This window comes from Cetorhinus maximus, chromosome 1, assembly GCF_964194155.1.
Source record: "Cetorhinus maximus chromosome 1, sCetMax3.hap1.1, whole genome shotgun sequence".
NCBI classification, from domain to species: Eukaryota; Metazoa; Chordata; class Chondrichthyes; order Lamniformes; family Cetorhinidae; genus Cetorhinus; species Cetorhinus maximus.
This window is the reverse complement of record NC_135879.1, coordinates 153,878,431-153,901,815: the sequence shown is the minus strand read 5'-3', so window position 1 is coordinate 153,901,815 and position 23,385 is coordinate 153,878,431. Positions and strand designations below refer to the sequence as shown.

The window sequence follows — 23,385 nt, the reverse complement described above, 5'->3', positions numbered from 1 at the left end:
CTCAGGCGGTTCAGTATAGTGCACTCCCGATAGGGTTTCCCTCATCATCGCTGTGTGTTGTGCCCTTCACATTCTGGTGATGCAAAGAGGTGATCCCTTGCCAGAGGTGAAATGGAAGAGGATGAGTGCCCATCAGAGGATGAAGATCCAGAGGCCCAGGTTCCTCAAGAGGGTGTTGATGATCACTTTGAACGAGACAACGCCATGGAGGAAGCAAGACCTGGAAGATGTGCCCTTGACACTTACTTCAATGGCTACAGGTTCCAGGAGGAGTAAAGTGAAGGCAAGGAGAGATGGTTACGGTTCTCCTAGGCCTCAATGCCATTTCCTTTCATCTCAGGGGATGTCCTACCATTCGCATTGAAAACAAGTCCAGCATTCACACTTGCACCTTCTGGCCTCATGATTCACCAGGCCATGATCTCTGTAAAGGTGCACGATGCCCTGTGTATGCGCTCGCTCTGGGAATTGTTATTACCACAGCCGGTGTTAATTGCTGCGCAAACCAAATCCCAGAGGGAAACTTGGCTTACGGGCCACAGCCTTTTTTTTGTATTCTGATAACGAGAAGACGATGTACTGATCTCAACAGTAAGAGGTCCAGTAACACTTTTGGGTTTTTAAAAATTAAAAGTAGAAGTTTTATTAACAAAAAAAAAAGAAAACTTAAGCACATAAGATTTCAGTTACACAATTAAGATCAGTCTTCCAAAATATTCCCCCAAAACTGTCTACTTGGTCAAACCCACAAATAAACACCTTCCATGCAACACTCCCTTATAGATGTTTAAATATGAAATCCAGTAATATTACACAAGGCAAACTGCTGTAGCTTCACTAAAGGTGCACCATGTTACCCTTACCGTCTTCCACTCTGCGGTGAAATTCACTTCAGAATAAAACTGCTTGCTGCAGCCCAAGACTTTTCTGGCTTGACTGGATGGGTGATTCAAACTGCATCCTCCTCCAGCCCCAAACTCCAGCTACCTCAACAATTCAAACAGCTCCAGCCATCTCTGGCGCTCTCTCCAGCTCAACAGCTATCCACAGTAACTCTAATATAACTTTTTCCCTTTCATCTTTGTTCCATTGCTTTCACACATCTCTTTGAAACTCAAACCCTTCCAGATATAAGACCTTTCATGTTTCCTTCTTGTCTTTGCTTTTAGGTCAATAAAATATCACGTCCCCCTATTTGTTCACCTATGAACTCCTGCAAGTTGCAAACATATTTCTTGACACCCGTTTGATATTCAAACAAACTCTCAACTTATCTAAAACTGCAAATGTTAGATCTAACCCATTTACATGTATCTCAACTTAACACCTCTATCCTTTTCATGTTTCCAAACACCCAGACAACCTGACCCTATCAAACTCTTGCCCAGCTTAATTAAATCACGCACAACCAGCTGCTTTTACAGAAGAACACAATATTCCCCCAAAATATTTTAAAAAAGCATCATTCTCACAGAGGTGAGAGTCCTTTGAACAATGAGCACAATGCGAGAAATAACATGAAGCAGTTGCCACCAGATAATTATGAAATTACAGCGGCCAGTGAGATGAGGACATAGCTAGGGATCTCCTCCTCCCGTCCATATCTTGTCTTTTGCCACTACCACTGAGGAGACACAACTGCTGCTAGTCACTCAAGGCTGATGAGGTGCCCTCACACAATGGTCTTCTTGGGGATGAAGGGTTAGAAACTCACACTTCGAATAAAAATTTTAACACATCTCCCTGACATCACACAAGGGTGCAGAGAATATCTTCAGTGAGGCTGACATCACGTGAATATGAATCTTACAGAGGGAGACGATCACTGAGTGGAAGGATGGATAAACCTCAAAATAAGAGGATTCAAATGTGCATAATCACACCAGTTGAGCAAGCCATTTACAGAAACATCAAATGTATTTACAAAAGTGCAATATTTTTACAGTAGCAGCACATCCATGACCCAAAAATGAATTCAAAATTTCTTACTTTTCCTAATCCTACCACTATACCTGGGTGTAGCCCTGACATTCGCAGCAGAGGTGGAGGTAGCCTGCTGACTGCTACATCCTGATGTCTGCGATAACCTTGGCATATGTCCTCTGCTAGCCTAAGGACAGAAGGGCTCTGGCCTAATAAGAGTCTCGTGCTGGGGGGCAGATGCACCCTCCTCGGCCTGAGCAGTTGGAGTGGATGGGGTCGCAGGTAGAGGGGACTGTGAGCAGCTGGGTACCCTGGGAGTGTCCTGAGAGGAGGTCCCCTGTGTGTCTGGCTGACAGTTATCCTCCCTGTGGGTGCCCGAGGGCCCCTCCCTAACCGCTTGAGGAGATGGTGCACCTGGAGGAAGGTCAAGGTGCCTTATCCGCCCATCACCTACATCTTAATGGTGCTCACCAGGGTGTGTGGCCATGGAATCCAGTGCCAAGCACAAATCTGGCAAAACCTGCTGATTCAAGATGTCTGTGGTGGTTGTCAACCTTCCCATGGTGACCTCGAGGCACTGGCATGTCAGAGCCATAACACCAGAATGCAGACGGACTCCATCCTTCGCTCTAGTCTGCTGAGTGACGGCCAAATCTCTACCTGATGTTCCCGCCGCCTGTTGTTGCAGCTCCAGCATTGAGCTGGCAGCCGCTCACAGAGGCTCATCACCTGACTTGGATTGAGTGGGTGGCTGGTCTCCAATGGCGTTCCAAGTGCCGGAGAACTCGGCTGTCCCTGCCTTCGATTGTGGGGTGTCACTGATGTGTTCTCGAGCAGGTGAGCTTGAGCATAATCTGGAACCAAGCCTTACCGGGGTGTGTCTCTCTGCGCTGGTGGAGGGTGTGGGTGAGAGTAGTGAAGGTTCTTCCTCATTTTCCTCTTCAGATGTGGTCTTGGGGCTGGAACTTATGGTGGGCACCCTTCTGGCCCTCGATCTGCTGGTGCATATAAGATAGAGAATTGAGTTTCAGTTGATGAGCATGAGGAATATAAGACTGCCTGTCATGCACTGTGATTGTCAGGATGTGATGAATTGATGGAGGTATGATCCGTGCTAGGTTGCAGGGACAATCCAATCTCCCTTTCCCTACAGTAATGATCCCTGTCTTCCCCAGCGATCTTGGCTGCAGCCCCCTTGAGTTCACTGAGGGCAGTGATGGCACTCCCCTGGCCTGCGCTCTTTCCTTTTTGTTGTGGGCAAACTTGCCCTGGATGAAGGCAAAAGAAGAGCATGTGCTGAGATGGGATGGAGCAGAGGTTGGGAAAGGTGCATGCCCCCTGTGTGTGGTGAGCCCTCCCCAGCAGGTCTGAGGATGGAGAGTGTGCAGCACGATAGATGGGACGGTGGTGATGTGAAAGTTTCTGTGAGACAATCAGTGGTGATATGTGTCCACCGTTTATGTTTGTGTGAAATCCCTGAAGAGAGTAGCCCTTTGAGTACATGATGCCATAATGAGAGTTTGATATTAGAAGGAGTTGAAGGATGACTTGCTCTGGTGGAGTGGATGAGATATCATTTATCCTGTTCCTGCACTGGGTGGCATTTCGGGTGCGGTTGCCAGCCGCGTTGATGTCCGCTGTGATGGCATCCCAGGCTGAAGAGGTGGTCTGGTATGCTTCCTGGAACCATCCCTGGGATATAGGACATCCCTGTGTGCCCGCACTCCTCTAATCAAGGCCTGGTGGGTGAAGTGGGGTGCAATCGTCTTCTTTTCATGTGCAGATATCTCTGTAGGTGGGCTGAAGAGAGTGATATGTATGTCTTTGGGTGGTGTTTAAATATGGCACCTGGGCCTTTGACCCCATCATGTAACGGCAGGGTGGGCAAATCAGCTCCCGTCCTGCTAGTGATTAGGAGAGATATTCGCCTGTGCTTAATTATTGAGCTCCCAAGTGCCACTTTGAGTGCGAGTTCCTGCCATTCCAAGCAGTGGGATAGACACCGCCAAACCTGCCCACCACCACACTTAGTCTCAAAAATGGAATATTCTGTCCATAGTGTAATAAATGTGGCTGTCTTGGCTTGTTTATTAAAATACAGGTGTACAGTACAGTTGCTGAGTTATCTTAAAAAAGTAAAACAGATAAAATATCCTGACTCTTCACACTATCTGTGAACAAGAGTGGAAGAAAAAAGAGATTTTTTGTATACTTCCCCTGGATGCTCCTTTTCTTTTGCAATATTGGAATGTTCATAATTTTTTTTGGATATGTGTGTGTATATGTTAAAAGTAACTTTGTAGTGGCAGTGTCATTTTGGATGATACATTGGGCTGAATTTTCAAAGGAGTGGCAATCACCGTTTGCCACTCCGCTCTTGTTTCTTTTGCACTAAGATGGAGCTCTGCATTTCTGACCTGGACGTCCGAACTCGGCCTGTTCAGAAACTTTGCTTACTAACACATTGAAAAGCTTTGGAACATTTTAAATAGCTTTTCAGTGTGTTGATGAATGAGTGTGAGTGAGGTAAGTGGGTAGGGTTGATAGTGTCGTGAGGTTAAGGGAGCACTGAGCGTTGCGGGAGGAATCAGAGGGTTGGGCAACCAGAGGGTCGGAGGGTGAGTTGGTGGTTCAGGGGGGTGGGTCTGAGGGACAGAGGGGGAGTTGGAGGATCAGGCGGACGAGCCAGGGAAGTATGGGGGGGTGTTGGAGGGTCGGGGGGTTCGTATGGGGAAGTCGGAAGGTCAGCGAGGAACTCGGAGGATCAAGGGGACCGGAGAGGAGTCAGAGGGGGAGTTGGGGAGGGTCAGTGGGGAGTTGGATGTGGGGGAGGTCACTTGTCTAGTTACCCAGGAGTTAGACGTGTTTTTTTTTTCAGGCTAATATTTCCTGGGTAACTATCCAGTTAAGTCTCTGACTCTAACTCAGAGTTCGAGACCTTTTCAGAATATTGCTTAGGCAGAAGGAAAATAACAGTTCTTTGTCACATTGAAATCTTCCTCCAACTGTTGATGCACATACCTGCACGATCCAGCCACCTGAAAAATTGAACCTCCTGCTGATCTGTCCAATGGGTAGCATTGGCTGCACGCAGTAATCAATTTTAAACAAAGCAACTCGAATTTAATATACTGTCTGCATCACATTGAATGGATGAGGATTAATTGTGCACCTTGATTCCTACATCTGTTTTCAGGTTGTGACCAAGTTCTTACCCTAGATTTCTACCCTCTGTTTACAGTGAAGGAAGTCAATCATTTTTCTTGTCTGCCCATTATTTAACAACCAAGTCCATTTTATTTCTTTGATAGAAAACTGCTTGCCACCATCAGAATATTGCTTAAGCAGAAATAACAGTTCTTCATCAAATTGAAACCTTCCTCCAGCTGTTGATGCATGTACCTGCACGATTCAGCCTACTCTGATAGTCTAGCTTTTAACATAAGTAGATGTGAGATTAAAGAAATGAATGCTTGACTTGCAGCTGGTTGTAAGATTAACACTATTAGACCATCTTCTCTTTCAGGCACTAAAACTGTGAGTGAAATTTTATCAGCTCTGTGGAGGTGGGGGCTGGAGGGTGAGAAAATTATGCTTTGGGTAGATGACCTGACGTGTTCGTGCTCCAAGCAAGTTTGCTAGAGGTGCGATCTGACCAACACCATGTACCCGCCTGGCACCAATAGGTAGCTAATTAAGATCAACTAAATGCCTACTTGGGGAAGATTGGCGACTCCACTGGGATCTTCTTGATGGCAGACAGGCCTCCTGTTGAAGCCAAGTCTGGCAGAGGCCTAGAACTGGCCTCCTGGTGATGGGCTCCCTCTCCACAATGATTGCCTTTCTCCACAATGATTGCCTTGCAGCTTTGACCATGCTTTATTTTAAACCTTTTCTGAAGTCTTTAGGAGACAAGTCCATCTTGAGATGCCACCATTGTCCGCCACCAACATTGGCAGAGCCCACCTCTCCTGGTGGGGCTGCCGGCTACCCTCAGCTTCGGGTGCTCTCCTTGGTTCTCCTGCTTGCACAGCCCAACCACTGTCCCTAATTCCCAGAGGGGGCCTGTTAGTTAGTAGGTAGGACTTGGAAGCTATCGGAGTCAGGATCCACATATGATCCCGATCCTGTTTAAAAACAATGTTAGTAAATTCTGCCCCACGTGTCCATCATAATGAAACTCAACTTTAGTATTCCATCTTCTCTCATGAACACACGATTTCGCATTGATATCTTTTTAGTTCATTAATCAAGGTTACCAGGGCTCCACTTTGATGTAAAATCCATGCATTCCACATTCGTATGGATATCTTATGTTCTGTATCGATTTTAAAAGCCTTTTTTGCTCCCATCTTGATCCCTGAATGGTGACGCAGCCCTTGTTTATCCAAGCAAAGCCTGACCCAACATCAAATGCCTTTCTCATCTATCATTCATTCGCTTTCATAGGCCTTGAATTCTGCAAGTGTCCGACCACTACTCCATGCCTACTTTCACTAGGCTTAGCATACCCAAAGAGCATACCCAGGGTGTAGCATTTGAAGCCACTGAGAGAGCTGGGTCAGTCTTCAAGACCAACTGCTCCTAAAGCCACCATTCTGAGTGCAGTTGTTTCACAAGCAGAGGTGCTACCTTTAAGGCTCACCCCATAACCTCCACCCTTCACTATATAATTATATATTTATGAATATCTGCAATATATAGAATACCAGTTGATCTCCTGTGGTGTTGCACATGGAGAGAACACCAAGTGAAGTTTTCAGCTGGCAGCCACTAACAACAGCATGGAGCCAAGCACAGTGGGTTGCAGGCAGCACTGCTGCTGGAAGGCCGTGTCATTTTGAAGCATGGTATGTGGCAGGCAGATAATGGAAAGTTAACAGTACAATAAAGTGGTGTGGAGCCATATAATATACCAAGGAATCAAATGTAGAGTAGGACTGAAGCAGGGGGATTACAAATATTAATTTGTCTATGATACATATATTTAGCTTTTTATTAAATGGAATTTCACCTCAACTTTGTATTCATCAGATAGGCTGAACTGTTCAAGTGTTCAACTATTCAAGTGTTGGTACTTGTGTTGGGAGTAGGGGATATTCTCCAGATCCACCTGATAGAACAGTTTTACTTTGGTGCTGTGAATGTGAGCTGTACACTACTGTCTGGGGTATAGCTGGACCTGCTAGTCAGCTGGGCACCCAGCTTATTGACCAAATTAAAGTGGGAAATGCTATTAAAATACCATCTACAGGCCTGGCAGAAAACCATGTCAGCTGATTGTGGACAGTGTTGTTTTGGAGATTCCATAGGGACTGTTTACATGCAGTTTTTAGTTAAGCACATGACCCATGTAAGAATTCCATTAAAATAAAGGCACCGCATTATAGGCCAGACTTTCTAAATTTGCACCGAGGATAGGCAGCAAATGTTGAGTTGTGGATACACTCCCCATACTTGTTCAGTTATTCATTGTAATTTTCAGATAATTGTGTTCCTGTGATTTTCTGATCATGTACAAACTGGCAGGCAAACTGATGAAGACAAATCTTTGAGGTGCCCTATGATTCTTTGAGATGTTTCCATTTCTGATTCATTTTGTATTTTATATTTGTGTACGTGTATGTATAATATTTGCAGTGGGAAAGGAACTGCCATGATGACTGTATTTTGGAGATCATTTTGTAATATGATTGTCCATAATTTTGTTTGCTGATGTGTGGTGCAAAGAACATTTTTTGTGCTGAAATGTGATTGCAGAAGATATTATCATCGTGGGAAAACAGTTTCCTGTGATACTGTTGGATAACAAAAATAGAAAATAGCCAATTAGACAACAAAACCATAGAGACTATCTGCACTTAACCAAGAAGAAAGAAGAAAATCCATATGAAAGGATGTAAAAGAGTTGGCGGCGGTTTAGAGGAGGTTTACTAGATTGATACCCAGAATGAGCAGGTTGTTTTATGAGGCAAGGTTAGACAGACTGGATTTGTTTCCACTGGAGTTTAGAAGAGTGAGAGGTGACTTGATTGAAGTAGATAAGATCCTGAACAGTATTGACAAGGTGGATGTGCAAAGGATGTTTTCTCTTGTGGGTGAGTCTGGAACTAGGGATTAGGGATTGTCCTTTTAGGGCAGAGATGAGGAGGATCTTTTTTCCTCTGAGGGTTGTACGACTTTGGAACTCTGCCTCAGAAGGTGGTGGAGGCCGGGTCATTGAACATTTTTAAGGCGGAGGTAGATAGATTCTTGTTAGGCAAGGGAATCAAAGGTTATCAGGGGTCGGTGGGAATGTGGAATTCGAAACCCAAACAGATCAGCCATGATCTTAATGAATGATGGAGCAGGCTTGCGGGGACAAATGGCCTACTTCTGCTCCTATTTCGTATGTTCATAGATTGATGATAGATGCTCATGATATTCACCTGAGAATGAAAAGTGTTATTGTAGTCCAATGTAGTTGTCATTACTGTTGTCAACACTGGATAGTTGCATGTGATGCACAATATACTTTTATTTGGAATTGTTCTATAGAACAAAAGACTATAGAATAATTGTATTTGCTGGTGTGCAGGTTTGGCATTGTTCAGAATGTAACATATAACATTACTGAGATTTGCTTTTCAGTCTGTGAGCTTCGATCACCTTCAATGAGTGACTTCCTATGGGGTTTGGAGAATTCAGGCTGGTTGAAGCACATTAAAGCCATCATGGATGCTGGTATATTTATTGCGAAAGTAAGTTAACTTTCCTAAAGCTGCTTTAATGATGCTGTTTCCAGTTTTTATTTTTTGCATTTTGTTTTTCCTTCTTACATTGCCACTACCCTTGTTCCTTAGGTGGGACTGTCAAACACGAGAATATCTTATTAAGGACTAGCTGCTGCAGATTAAAATTGATAGTTTTATTTACATTTTAAAGAATAAGTGGAAAATTGAGAACAAAATGACACTAAAAGCACAAAGACAATATCCATAGGTCTCCAGCAATGATTTTTGGTTTCTTAAGGCACAAAATACACTTTTATGAATATATCACCACCTTCTGATATGGGTTTTTTACCCTGATATACTAAAGTTGAAAAATGAGCTGCATGCCTGCCAGAACATTGACATTTTTTTAAAACTCAGGAGTATAGATCAAAGGAACAGTGCTGTTCAACATGTAGCCATAGTGCTAAATATCTTTATTTTTACTTTTATCTTAAAGAAATGTAGTAAAGAATACAGGGGAGATGGTGACGTAGTGGTAATGTCACTACACTAATAATCCAGAGGCCCAGGCTAATGATGTGGGAACATGGATTTAAATCCCGTCACTGCAGCAAATGCAATTAATAGATCTGGAATATACAGTCTCAGTAATGGTGACCATGAAAGTATCATTAATTGTCATAAAAACCCATTTGGTTCACAAATTCTCCTAAGGGAAGAAAACCTGACATCCTTACCGGGTCTGACCTCTGTGTGACTCCAGACTCACAGCAATGTGATTAACTTTTAACTGTCCCCCTGAAACGGCTTAGGGATGGGCAACAAATGCTGGCCTTGCCAACAACGCCCACACCCTATGAAAAAGTAAAGAAAAGAAATGTGTTATGGTTCTCCTTCCCCACCCCACCACCCGCCGTGTGTTTGCAGGTCGTGGGCGTGTAAAATTTCCTGGGTGACCTTCCTGCCCCCTCCAACCCGCCCCTGACCTGTCCGTAATTATTTTCCACTTAAAGGTCGCTTCCTGCCCTGGCTTCAAGTTTGAGCCTGGGAGGAAGAATACAGGAGCCGGGTGTTGCCTCACAGGTCACCTTGTTTGGGCCTTCGGTGGGAAGGATGGGAAGGTGCCACCCTCCAGGACTCCCTTTCCAGATTGGGCGTTCCCCCTCAAAGTCTGTTTCCTACAGGTGCTGCCTCCATTAAGACCCCACCCCTCTCGGGCTTCGCCTTACCACCCTGCCAAGAGAAGACCCTGCACTTACCTGGGATTTAGAACCTTGGGGCTGTTTGTAGTTCCAGTCCTGGCCACTGTTGCTACTGGCCTTGCTAGGATGAGAGAGCTGCTGGCCAATCAGATTGGCTGCCAGCTCTACTCGGAAGGAATTCCTGTCTCCAACCAATTTACACTCCTTGGAGCGTTAAATGGCTGTGGAGCTGCTGTGGTTGACGGGATGCGTCCCTGCTGACTCACCAGGTAGCGGGGCGGGAAACCCTGTCATCCAAAAAACCCTGTGCCTTGTGCTGTAAATAGTAGTGAATTCAGTTGCCTCCAATCTTGTAGATACAGAAAGTCCATGAAGCCTTTAATTAAGATGGCCAGGATTTTATGGGGCCTCAGGCAATGTGCTGGGAGGTGGCGTGGGAGGATGCGGGGGTGGGGGACAGGGCGGGGTAGGGGTGCGTGTTGCGTGTCCGTTGTCTTCCCGCCACTTTGGCATTTTACCAGTGGTGGGAAGTTGGCAGACGGTCCTGCTGCTCAGAGGCCATTTGTGACCTTTTGCTTTGTGGAGAGACTACCAAGTATTTGCTGGCGTCCTTCTGGGGATAAGGAGGTGGGTGTCCTAATTGGGCACCCTGTGGTCCCTAGAGCGTACCCCCAGTGCTAAAGGCCGCCTCCTTGTAAACCCTCCATGCCCTCACAACCATAAGGTCAGAAGTGGGGATGCTCGCTGATAATTTCACAATTTCAGTCCCGTTCATAACTCCTCAGATAGTGAACCTGTGCATGCCTGCATGCAACAAGACCTGGACAACATTCAAGCTTGGACACATAAGTGAAAAGTAATATTTGTGCCACACGAGTACCAGGCAATAATGATCTCCAGCAAGAGAGAATCAAACCATCTCTCTTGACATTCAATGGCATTACCATCACAGAATCCCCCATCATCAACATCCAAGATGCACTGCAGCCATTCACTATGCCACCTTTGACAGCACACTCCAACTCATGACCTCTACCACTTTAAAGCGCAAAGATAGCAGGTGCATGTGGACACCACCACCAGCAAGTTCCCCTCCAAGCCACACACCATCCTGACTTGGAACTATATTGCTGTTACTTCACTGAAGCTGGGTCAAAATCTTGACACTCCCTTCCTAACAACATTGTGGGTGTACCTACACCATAAGGGCTGCAGCGATTCAAGAAGACAGCTCGCCACCACTTTCTAAAGTGCAATTAGGAACAGGCAATAAATGCTGTCCTTGTCAGTGACACTCACATTCCATGATCGTATTTAAAAAAAGCTAATTCTCCATAAGGACCTTCATAGGACTCTGTTACTGCCTCATGATCTAACTACTTTATTTTATTCTTCCGTGGTATGTGGGCGTCACCGTCAAGACGAGCATTTGTTGACTATCCCTAATTGCCCTTGACAAGGCGGTGGTGACTCTTGAACTTCTGTTCATCTTGTGCGGATACTCCCATAGTGCTGCGAGGAAGGAAATTCCAGGATTTTGATCCAGTGACAGTGAAGGAACTGCGATATAGTTCCAAATCCGGATGCTCTATAGCTTGAGAGGAATTTGCAGTTGGTGGTGTTCCCATGCAGCTGTTCCCTTATCCTTCTAGGTGGTAGAGACCATGGTTTTGGAAGGTGCTGTCGAAGGAACTTTGGTGAGTTGCTGCATTGCATCTTGTATATGGGAACACACTGCTGACAATGTGTGCCAGTGGTGGAGGGAGTGAATGTTTAACGGGTAGGGGGCTGCTTTGTCCTGGATGGTGTCCAGTTTCTTGAGTGTGTTAGTGCTGCAGTCACTCAGCAAGTGAAGAGTGTTCCATTGCACTCCTGATTTGTGCCTTGTAGATGGTAGACAGGCTTTGGGGAATCAGGAGGTGAATTACTCACCTCAGAATTTGCAGTCTCTGACTTGCTCTTGCAACCATGGTATTTATATAACTGGTCTAATTCCGTTTCTGGTCAATGATAACCTCCACAATGTTGATAGTGGGGGATTCAGTGATGGTAATGCCATTGAATGTCAAAGGGATATGGTTAGATCCTCTCTTGTTGAAGATGATCATTGCCTGGCACTTGTGTAGCGCAAATGTTACTTCTGGCACCCCCTACGGTCAGTGATAGTAGCAGTGGAAGGCAGGAAAATCTGTGGGCACACAAGTCTCACTTCCTTGCCATCATTTATGTGTGACAGACAGTAGGAGGTGACTGATTGCCTCACTTGTAGCACATAAAGGTAAATAACAAAGTTGAATTTTGTAATATGATGCATAGGGTTTAGGTTCTTTGACGTAAATATGATGCAACATATTGTTTCAGGCAGTTGCCGAGGAAGCAGCCAGTGTGCTCGTTCACTGCTCAGATGGTTGGGACAGAACTGCACAGGTTTGCTCCATAGCAAGCCTGTTACTTGACCCATTTTACAGAACCATAAAGGGATTCATGGTAAGCAGAACATGATATACCAAAGAATAAATGGGAGCAGACATGTTGAGTGCATAGAAGCAAGAGTACATGCTAATGTTTTTATTATTTTTTTTCCTCTGTTCTTAATCCCTTATTTCGAAGACTCAACTGTGTTGAGGTGTGTGAAAACAAAATACCGAGGACGCTGGAAATGAAATAAAAACGGAAAATGCTGGATCTAATCAGCAGGTCAAGCAGTATCTGTGGGGAGGGAAACAGATTTAATGTTTCAGGTCAATGATCTTTCACCAGGGTGTTGTTCCAGTGTCACCATCTGGTACTTTGCTTATGTTACCATTCTTCACGTGTGAAACTTGACAATGATCAATGGTAGTCAATTTTGTTGTTGGTTATATCACAACTAAAACTGATCCCAACTTCATAGCCATGCATACATTTTGTATCAGGTATTTCTCAATATTGATCAGTAGGAAACCTGTCTTATTTTCCTTTCCTGTTTCAAGCCCAGAGGCAGTGAGGCCCATGATACTACTGCCAAGCTCAAATTAGGGAAATAAACTAAGGGTGGGATTTTTCCCCCCAGTGCACTAAGCGCGGTGGCGGGCATGAAAAATAGCGTTTTACCTGCCGGCCGTAATGACGGGTTTTTGAGTCTTATCGTCTGCTTCCTGCCGCATTAATTATGCACGCATCGGAAACAAGCTGGATTGCAGGCGGGCAGCCTCTGATTTGCCTGCCCCGACGTGAGCTCACACTTCCTCACTCTGGGCGCCATATTTAAACAGCCGCACACAGCGTTCTCAATGCATACAGCCCAGGACTGCTTCACTGAAGACATGGCCCCTAAAGTTAAGAAGATGGCAGCCCCCAAGTTTAGTGACGTCTCACTGGAACGCCTGCTTGGCGCTGTGGATGTCTGCCGCGATGTCCTCTACTCCGTGATGGTTGGAGGAGGTCCACCAACATCACCATTCCTGCTTGGGAGCTGCTGGCAGGAGTGGTCAGTACAAATGCTGCCTAGAGGAGGTCATCCAGTGCAGAAAGACAATAAGTGACCTCATCATGCTGCCATGGTAAGTCAACTATCTCATTACGCTCAACTCACACACTCACAAGCCCATCACACATTCAGAGGGATATCTCACACTGCCAGTTAGTGCCACCTTGCGGGATTAGTCTTGTATGGAAGCACATCATTGCTTCACTTTCCTGATTGCCTTCATTGTCATTGAAAGGCTCCTAAGATGTATTAGCTGTGCATCTCTCCTCATTTGGGAATGTACAGTTCAGTTGGGTGCCTCTTTAATTGGCTGTAGTACACCTGCCCTCCAATGGCCCTCAGAGCACTCACCAGCAGACTATCTCCTCATTTTAATTATGTACTGCGCTATTGCTGCAGGTTGGAAGATGGTGGAGCTGAAGTCTCACTACCAAACCAGCTTGGACCCTCCCTGTGTAAATGTAGAAATTCCTCCAAACGTCCTGCAGGAGCTTAATGTTCAGGTTTCCCTTCCTCCAAGAACCTCTCAGTCCTCCCCCTGTATTCCTTGGTCCCATCGTGATTGTGGTGGATATCCCTTTGTCACTCCCGGAACATGGTGAAGTAGATGTGCCTATGCCCGTGTGGACTTCACCCCTCCTCATTTTGAGGACGCTTGCATAGTCTGACATATACCACCCCCCCCACTCTCGGACACCCTTGAACGCCCCCACAATACCTTTTCCCCATCTAAAGGCTGCAAATGCCTCCCGTGACTGAGTATGTCATCTGCGGCCCAGTATGACGCCAGAAACTACTCACCACCTCACCCGGACCAATTTCGTATGAGGCTACAACAACGTCCTGTGGTATGCAGGAAATATCCTGCGGATGCATCCTTGGTATGACTGAGACTGGACTGACATGCCTTCCCCTGCCTGGACTGGGACAGGACAGTCTTCGTAAGCTCAACATTGAAGCGTTCCTTCACTCAGTGATCCTTCCATTCTGGCCTAAAGTTGCTTATGTCATTCTGTAACTGACTCTCTCCCCATCCTGGCCCTGAGGACACTCCCCTCACCCCTCCCCTCCCCCGGGTGCACCCTACCACTGCCGCACTGCCCCCCCCCCCCCCCCCCCCCCCCCCCCAACCTCGTGTCTAAGTGCAACCTTCCCCACTCTCCACTCTTTACCTGCCCCCCTCACCCTAGTGGAACCCTTGCCCTGCAGCACATTTCTTTCCCTCAGACCAGTTTCTCACCTTCCCCAGTGCAGGCCTTACCCTGCAGCCCCTGGTCTTGCTTCAGATCATTTTCCCACTTTACCCTGCAGCACATTAAAAACTGCCCCTGCCTTACCATTGGTCTGGTAAGTAGAGACTTGCCTTTGACACCCCTCCTGAAAGTGATGTGGTGCTGCTTGCGAAGCCCGGGGCTGAGTCTGAATTGCTATGAGGGCTGCACGATGCAAGGTAGGTGAATGAATCTCGAAGTCATGAGCAAAGTGCAGGTCTCCAGTTGCACATTGCTTATATACTATTGTGAAACATGTCGGTCTAATTGGAAGCCAACATGCCCTCTTGATCCAGCATGGTAGTATGTTTCCAGCGAGCACCTCTTATAATGAGGTAGAAATGTAGTAAAATTATGTTTCTGACGTGCCGTGGTGGGAAATGCAGGCCCGCCATTGGTGGCTGGAGCAGACGATCCCGGACTGCTTTTACGATGGCAGTAGATTGATTTTTCCAACCTCGCAATTTTTTCCACTCCCACCCGCCATGATGTGGGCGGGGCCGGAAATCCTAATATAATATAACTCAGTACTATAGCTGCAATGAACTTAGCCACTGAGTCTTTGTTTTTTTAATCCTTCCTAAATGTTCATGTGATGCATGCAGCAAGGCCAACAGTTCTGTTGCAGCAGTTTCCTAGTTCAATAATTAAAATTTTAATTGTTATTCAACCATTTTTGTCAATTTTATTTATGTTCATGATTTTTTTTGGCTTTAGAATTCTCTCTTCTGCCTCTTGTTGCAAAGAGGACGTGGTGGCTTTAACTATGGACTTCAGTGATCAAGGTCAATAGTTTACATAACTGAGCTGCATAAAACATGTTTCTGTATGGTGGATCAGGATGGGCACACTTAATTTTATGGAGTGATGTAACAGATTTTAAGCAGTTCTGATAAAAGGTCATTGACCTTTCTGTTTTTATTTAAGATTTCCAGCATTTGCAGCATTTAAAAAAATATATTGGTATCTGAGGACTGAGGTATGGGGAAGACTGGTGATACTCAAGAGTTTTCAACCTTGAAAGCTGATAATTGAGGAGTGATCTTATTGGGATATAGAGTTGTATGCATGCATTTAAAGTAAATGGAATACAAAGGGTGAATCTCAAACACTATTTCAGTCTAAAGCACGACATTAGAGCAATGGAGCACAAATTCCAACTGATAAAGGGTAAACTTGAGGCTAATGTCAGAAAATTACTCTTCATCTTCAGTAATTCATATGACTGGCCTGATAGCTGCTGGATAAACTCTTTAGACACAATTTTATGCAAACTGCCTTGCTGTGGAGTGGGAGGCTTTTCAAGCAGTCAACCAGGTTACATTAATGGAGCAGTGCAATCAGGTGCTAGAGTGCAGTACTGTTGGAGGTGCTCTCTTTCTGATGATAATTTTGTGAACGCTCAGAATGATCCCTGTGTGAATGATCAGAATGGTCCCATGGTGGATGACCATGGCCCCATCTAGACATAAAAGATTCCATTGCAGAATTTGAAGAAGCTCTTCCAGTGCGAAAGGGCTTAAAATGTCTTGAGTTCATTAACAAATGCTATACAAATGCTGGTTCATTCTTTCTTGCTACAAATTGACTGGTTATTCTGATTCTCTAATCATGATACTAGAGATTTTATAAAATTGATTGTTTTACGTCATTGTTACTGATTATAATATTCTAAAACCCTTCTCATTTTTTTTGTAGGTTTTAATTGAAAAAGATTGGGTTTCCTTTGGACACAAGTTTAATCACAGGTAGCAGAATTAGCAGGATTTAATTGTATGCCTCATAGCATGTTGATATTCTATTTCTCATACCAACAAATATTCAATAGATTTGAAAAAATATAAATTTAATCCAGATTGGAGAAATAGAAGTTCCCAGAGAAGAAATATTCATTATACTGGTAACTTGACAGTTAGTATGACAAACTTTGTCTGTAATTTTCCTGTATTTAAATTCTTAGATAAAATGCTGGGCAGATAAGCTATCCCAAGGCTTCTGTTAATTCTGTGGAAAACTTGCTGCTAGATATTGTGTTTGGGTCAGACTTACTCCTGCAATTTGGTCTCTTTGCCCCTAGCGTCCGACAGCATAATTGAGCCTGGGAACTTGTTTATTCCTATATTTATTTGTGTAGAAATTCATCTATCATTTGTCAGTCTAAGTAGTGAATAACTCGTTCACTTATTGTCTTCAGTAAATTTAATAATAGTTATGAACACCCTGTTTTATGTCATTTACAAATATTTTTAATATGAAGGATCTCAGAACAGTTCCTGTGGAACATTAATAGTTTGTTTTTTCTAGGCAGCACACTTTCAGGTTATTGCCACTGTTTACCCTCTGTCACCAAGGCAGTTGTCAAACCTTCAAGAAGATGTGCCAACTATTTCATGACCTTTTAGACCAGGCTTGTCTAACATGTGGCCCCTGAGACCTCTGAACTCGGATGCCAGGCTTGTTGGACATTCAGCTGATATACATTTGAAAAATGCTGTAAAGCTACTTGTCCAATCAGAGGCTGGTTTCCCCCTGTATTGGCTGCTGATAGGCTCACTAGTGCCTCAAGGAGATTGAAGTGCTTTATCGCGCGCATGCATGAACTGCGCGCTAGACCCAACTCTCCCTCCTCCCATGCCTACTTCAAAAAATGTTCATTGAAAAGCGGAAAGAAGTTTCTGTTTTTCGTATTTAGAAATGTTAAATTGTTGAACTATTTCTTCTGCTCTACTACATTCATATAATCAATTGAATAGTCTGCTTTCACTAGCTGGTTGACCTTGTTCCCTGAACAAATGGTGCACACTGTGTTTATCTTTGAACCTGGCTTTGACTGACCTTGGATTGTTGCATCATGTACCATTTTTAAACATTCTTTTAGTAGAGGGGGGCAAAATTACAAGGGCAGTAAAAGATGCTTGATTAAATAAAGCTTTATATGAGCGTTATTTAGATACTTTAAAATCCATTGGGCTGGGAGGGGGGTGGGTGTTTATTAAGGATAATTATCAGGTCTTGAAAGAGTGTGTTAGAACCCATTTAAGTATAAAATATTTATACATGAAGAATAACCTGAAATTGGAAAAAAGAAAAATTTCAGAATATTATTAGAATATTATTTGAGCACAAATGTGAATACACAACAGAAACAAGCTGTACAATATAATATAAGATACTAATAAATAGTCACTAATAAATGCAAGAATAAATTTCAGGAGAAACTTCTTTACTTAGAGAAAGGTGAGAATATGGAACTCTACCATATGCAGTGGTTGAGGCAATTAACACAGACGCATATAAAGGGAAACTAGTTATATTGGCCAAATTTTGTACTAGTAACGTTGGTAAAACTGTCAGCATATTTGTCATTACATCAGTGAAACTGATGGCAACTTCAAGAATCCACATATGCAGAATAATGCAAAAATCCAGAATTTGTTGTCAGTGTTTCTATGGGCTGAATTTTGCCGTTGGTGAGGAGGGGGCGGGGCCCGCTCGCTGATGTGTAAAATGACGCGGGATGACATGGGGGGGAACTCCCAACATCATCCCGCCCCATTTAAATCTTCAGGAAGGCGGGGGCACAGCAAAATCAGCTGCGGGCCTGCCGACCTGTCAATGGCCAATTTTTTTTCTATTTTTAACATTTTTCAGAATGTAAGCGATCTCCCTGAGGCAGCACTTAGCCTCAGGGAGATGTGCGCTCTTTCGTGCGCATGCGTAAAAGAGCACGCTCTCGCTTTTGGGGAATACCCTCCGCCCGCACAGGAAGCACATAGTTGCCTTAACTGGCCCACCCATGTAAAGTAGCAGCGGGGCACGCTTCTCCGGCGGGGATCAGCTCCCCACCCGCCGGAGATTGGGTTGGGCCCGCCCACCCGACTGGCAGAAAATTCTGCCCTATATTTCTCTAAAGATTGCGCTGCTGTGGATCCCTGAGACTGCAACCAAGGAAAATCAATTGAACTGATGAGAACTTGAACCCTTATGATTAGTCTTGTAGTAAAAACTCTTGAAAATGTTGCACCTTGTTGAATGAGGTGTAACTGGATTTTAAATCACAGAAGGAGGCCATTCAGCCCATCATGTCTGCACTGGCTCTCCGAATGAGCAATTCACCAAGTGCCATTCCTCTGACTTCTCCCTGTAACCCTGCACATTCTTCCTTTTCAGATAACAATCTAATTCCTTCTTGAATGCCTTGATTGAACCTGTTTCCATCACACATTCAGGCAATGCATTCCAGACCTTAACCACTAGTTGAGTGAAAACATTGTTCCTCATGTCTTCTTTGCTTCTTTTGCCAATTACCTTAAATCTTGCCCTTTCTTTCTTGATCCTTTCACGAGTGAAAATTGTTTCTCCCTATCTAATCTGTCCAGGCTCCCCTTGCTTTTGCATACCTTTATCAAATCTCCTCTCAGCCTTCACTCCTCCAAGGAAAGCAGTCTCAACTTCTCCAACCTTTCTTCATTACTGAAGTTCCTCATCCCTGGAACCATTCTCGTGAATTTTTTCCGTACTCCCTGCAATGCCTTCACATCTTTTCGAAAATTTGGCACCCAGAACTGGGCGTAATACTCCAGCTGATGCTGAACTTCTTATATAAATTCAGCATAACCTCCTTGTTCTTGTTCTTTATGCCTCTATTAAGAAATGTTAGGATACTGTATGCTTTTTTAACTGCTATCGCAACCTGTTCTGCTACCTTCAATGACTTATGCACATATACACCCAGGTCCCTCTGCTCCTGCACTTAGAGTTGTAGCCTTTATTTCATGTTATCCCTAATGGTAAATGGTGTACTAAGTTCATAATTACTGTTAAACAGTCTCATTGACCTGAAAGACTAATTTTATATTTGTTGGAAAGCAAATTGCTCCAATATAAGAAATTCCATATATTTTTAAAATAATTTTCCTAACGTTTGTTTATGTGATATTTTAGCTTCTATTTTGTTCTTCTCTATTTTGATCCAATCATAGCTATTTATTTTGCTATCTGATAAATTAAATTAAATGAAGAGATTTGGTGCACTTTATATCCTCGTTTCTGTCTGAGAACACTTCAGTGTGATTGGTTGCTCACCCTACCTGCTGACATCACTGCTGCTGCAAGCCAGGAGATCCTGGGCAAAATCCCCCCCCCCCCACCCCCCATTGCGGGGGAAGTGTAGGAGCAGGAGTGGGCGGGCGCCCCTCCGATCAGCGCCCCCGATTGGGGGTGCCCCGCCATTTATTGTGGGCAGGCCAATTAAGGCCTGCCCAGTGTGACGTCCACACGGTAGTGCTGTGTGGGTGGGGGGGTGGAGGGGGGTTGGGAATGGGAATGGCAAATGTGGAAGTGCGCTCCGATCTCCCTGAGACTAAGTGTTGCCTCGGGGAGATCATTTCCCAAAGAAAAATTTCATTAACCATGCATGTCCCCTCATGTGACAATTAGTTGGGACATGGACATAACTTTAAGTAAAAGTTAATCTTAATTTTTAAATTCAGTTATGAAACCTCATCCTGCCCGTGGATGAGGTTTCATGCTTTTTCAGGTGGCTGCAAGTGCTCCCGACCTGCCCGCCAACCTTATGGGCCACTAATTGCTTTTAATTGCTTTTTGAATGGCCTCAGTAGGCCGTTGACAGGTCGGCGGGCACACAGCTGACTCGGCTGTGCCCCCGCTGACCTGAAAATGCAAATGACGCGGGCTGATGTGAGAGTTCCGCCCAATGTCATTCCGTGTCATTTTACGCGTCGGTGAGTGGGCCCCACACGCCGATGGGAAAATTCTTGCCCCTGTGATTCGGTTAACACATCTGATTTGGTGCCAGGTTTAAACTGCCTTTGGAAAAATGGAAGTTGTTGCTGATCGCAAAATCTGGACCAATAAGTACAGTAACTCACAAACAAAATCTACAAACCTAAAAAACTGTAAACTACCATTCACGAGACCCTCAGAGAGTATCCAATCTCTGCCAAATTGCATTCTGTAACGATACTTCAGCAAAATTTTGTTATCCTGCTGTTCCAATTCAAGTGGCCTCCAGACATTTTCATCGGTCTTCTCGTCCATCTGCTAATTTGTGTGTCTGAAGTTTAAAATGCCTGCAGCCATATACAGGTCCTCTTTTCGCCTTTGGCCTTTAATAACTGTATATCTAGTGTGCTGGTGAATGCTCTTCGAATGATTCAACTAAGTGACTAAGTGTCACACAAGAAATTGTGCTGAGGCCTCAACTATTCACTATTTTATTAATGACTTGGACAATGCAACAGAGCCATATATCTAAGTTTGCCAATGACAGACCTGTTAGCTTAACATCTGTCGTAGGGAAATTGTTGGAACCTAGTATTAAGGAGGTTATAGCAGGGCACTTAGAAAACCTCAATGCAATCAAACAGAGTCAACAGGTTTTGTGAAAGGGAAATCATGTTTGATTATTAGAATTCTTTGAGGAAGTAGCAAACACTAAAAAGGGAAAAACTGATAGGCCAGCCTGCCTACCCTTGCCCCAGTTGAGGCCCTTAAGTGCCAATTAATGACCACTTTAGGGCATTTCCCGGCCAGCCTCAATTCTCAGCATGGCAGAGCCCGGAAAGTGACCCTGATCAGGCCTCAGGCAGGAAAGGAACGGGGGCGGGTAGGGGGAGCTGAGGGGTGGAATCTTCAGAAAAATTGAGTGCTGATTGACTTTCCCAAAGAGATCTTCTATGTAAATTCTTCCACTTACTGTGACATTGGCCACAGTTGCATGTTTTTTTTTTATTCGTTCACAGGATGTGGGCATCGCTGGCAAGGACTGCATTTATTGCCCATCCCTAATTGCCCTTGAGAAGTTGGTAGTGAGCTGCCTTCCTGAACCACTGCAGTCCATGTGATGTAGGTACACCCACAGGGCTGTTGGGAAGGGAGTTCCAGGATTTTGGCCCAGCGACAGTAAAGGAACGGCATTTTATTTCCAAGTCAGGATGGTGTGTGACTTGGAGGGGAACTTGTAGGTGGTGGTGTTGCCATGCATCTGCTGCCCTTGTCCTTCTTGGTAGAGGTTGTGGGTTTGGAAGGTGCTGTCGAAGGAACCTTGTTGAGCTGCTGCAATGCATCTTGTAAATGGTACACACTGTTGCCACTGTGTGTCGGTGGTGGTGGGAGTGAATATTTCTGGATGGGGTGCCAATCAAGCGGCTGCTTTATCCTGGATGATGTGGAGCTTCTTGAGTGTTGTTGGAGCTGCACTCATCCAGGCAAGTGGAGAGTGTACTCCATCATACTCCTGACTTGTGCCTTGTAGATGGTGGTTAGGCTTTGGGGAGTCAGGAGGTGAGTTATTCTCTATAGAATCCCAGCCTCTGGTCTGCCCTTGTAGCCACTGTTTTATATGGTTGGTCCAGTTCACTTTCTGGTCAATGGTATCCTCCAGGATGTTGATTGTAGGGGATTCAGTGATGGTAATGCCATTGAGTGTCAAGGGGGATGATTAGATTTTCTCTTGTTGAAGATGGTCATTGCCTGGCACTTGTGTGAGACGAGTGTTACTTGTCTCTTATCAGCGCAAGCCTGAATATTGTTCAGGTCTTGCTGCACAGGGACACAGACTGCTTAAGTATCTGAGGAGTCGTGAATGGTGCTGAACATTGTGCAATCATCCGTGAAACTCCCCACTTCTGACCTTATGATGGAAGGAAGGTCACTGATGAAACAGCTGAAGATGGTCGGACCTAGGACACTACCCTGAGGAACTGCTGCAGTGAAGTCCCAGGATTGAGATGATTGGCCTCCAACAACCACAACCATCTTCCTTTGAGCTAGGTATGACTCCAACAAGTTTTCCCCCAATTCCCATTGACTTTAGTTTTGTTAGGGCTCCTTGATGCCACACTCTGTCAAATGCTGTCACGATGTCAAGGGCAGTCACTCTCAAGTATGGAGTGCAGCTCTTCTGTCCATGTTTGGATTAAGGCTGTAATGTGCCTGTCTAGAATGTCAAACTGTGCGGTCATGATGAAGCACTTTGGGTTTTTGTTTTGAAGAAATGGAATTCAGATGCTGTCATTAGAAAATGCTGGAGACAGATGAGGTTAACAATGTAATGAAGTCAGGAGCTGAGTTGCCCTGGCTGAACTGCAGAGCGTGTTCAGAACAGCACAGCACTAACAGCAATAGACTGTTCATGAAATTGTCACCTTCTTTGACCCAAAGTTGAACTTCCAGCCTCATATCCTTTTTGTCACAAAAACTGCCTACTTTCAGTACCATAACATCACCCTTCTCCGTCCCTGTCTTGGCACATCTCTTATTGAATCCCTCATCCATAGCTTTCTTTTCTCCAGATTCTCCTGGATAGGCTCCCATCATTCATCTTCCATAAATTTAAGCTTATCCAAAACTCTGCTACCTGTACCCTAACTTGCACCAGGTCCCATTCATTCCTGACCTCACTACCCACAGACCTCAGTCCCCATTCACCGCCATCCTCCTCCGCCTGGCTGAGCTTGATCTCAGTCTGAATAACTTCTCCTTCAACTCTACTCACTTCCTCCAAATAAAAGGTTATGGGTGCCGGCTGTGCCTGCCTTATACATTGATGACCGAATCAGTGCCACCATCTGCTTTCTCCATGAACTGGAAAACTTGAACAATGAAAACTTTATTGGCTTTGTTTTCAATTTCCACCCTTCCCTCACCTTCACCTAGCCCATCTCTGACTTTCTCCTTCAGTTCCTCGAATTCTCTGTCTCCATTTTGGTGATAAGCTATCAACTAATGTTCAGTACAAGCCCATAGACTCCCACAGCTACCTCGACTACACTTCCTCACAC

The 23,385-nt window shown here is 44.7% G+C and overlaps 1 protein-coding gene across 2 annotated transcripts in view; it reads left to right on the top strand.

Annotated features, from left to right (window-relative positions):
• Positions 1-23,385, top strand: part of LOC144684590 (phosphatidylinositol-3-phosphate phosphatase MTMR7-like) — a 136,802-nt gene that overhangs the window by 45,442 nt on the left and 67,975 nt on the right. For both annotated transcript variants that reach the window (XM_078548583.1, XM_078548573.1), the window contains exons 8-10: positions 8,554-8,663; positions 12,203-12,328; positions 16,280-16,329. In XM_078548583.1, coding sequence (XP_078404709.1) covers positions 8,554-8,663; positions 12,203-12,328; positions 16,280-16,329 — 286 coding nt within the window. The remainder of the gene's footprint in view (positions 1-8,553; positions 8,664-12,202; positions 12,329-16,279; positions 16,330-23,385) is intronic.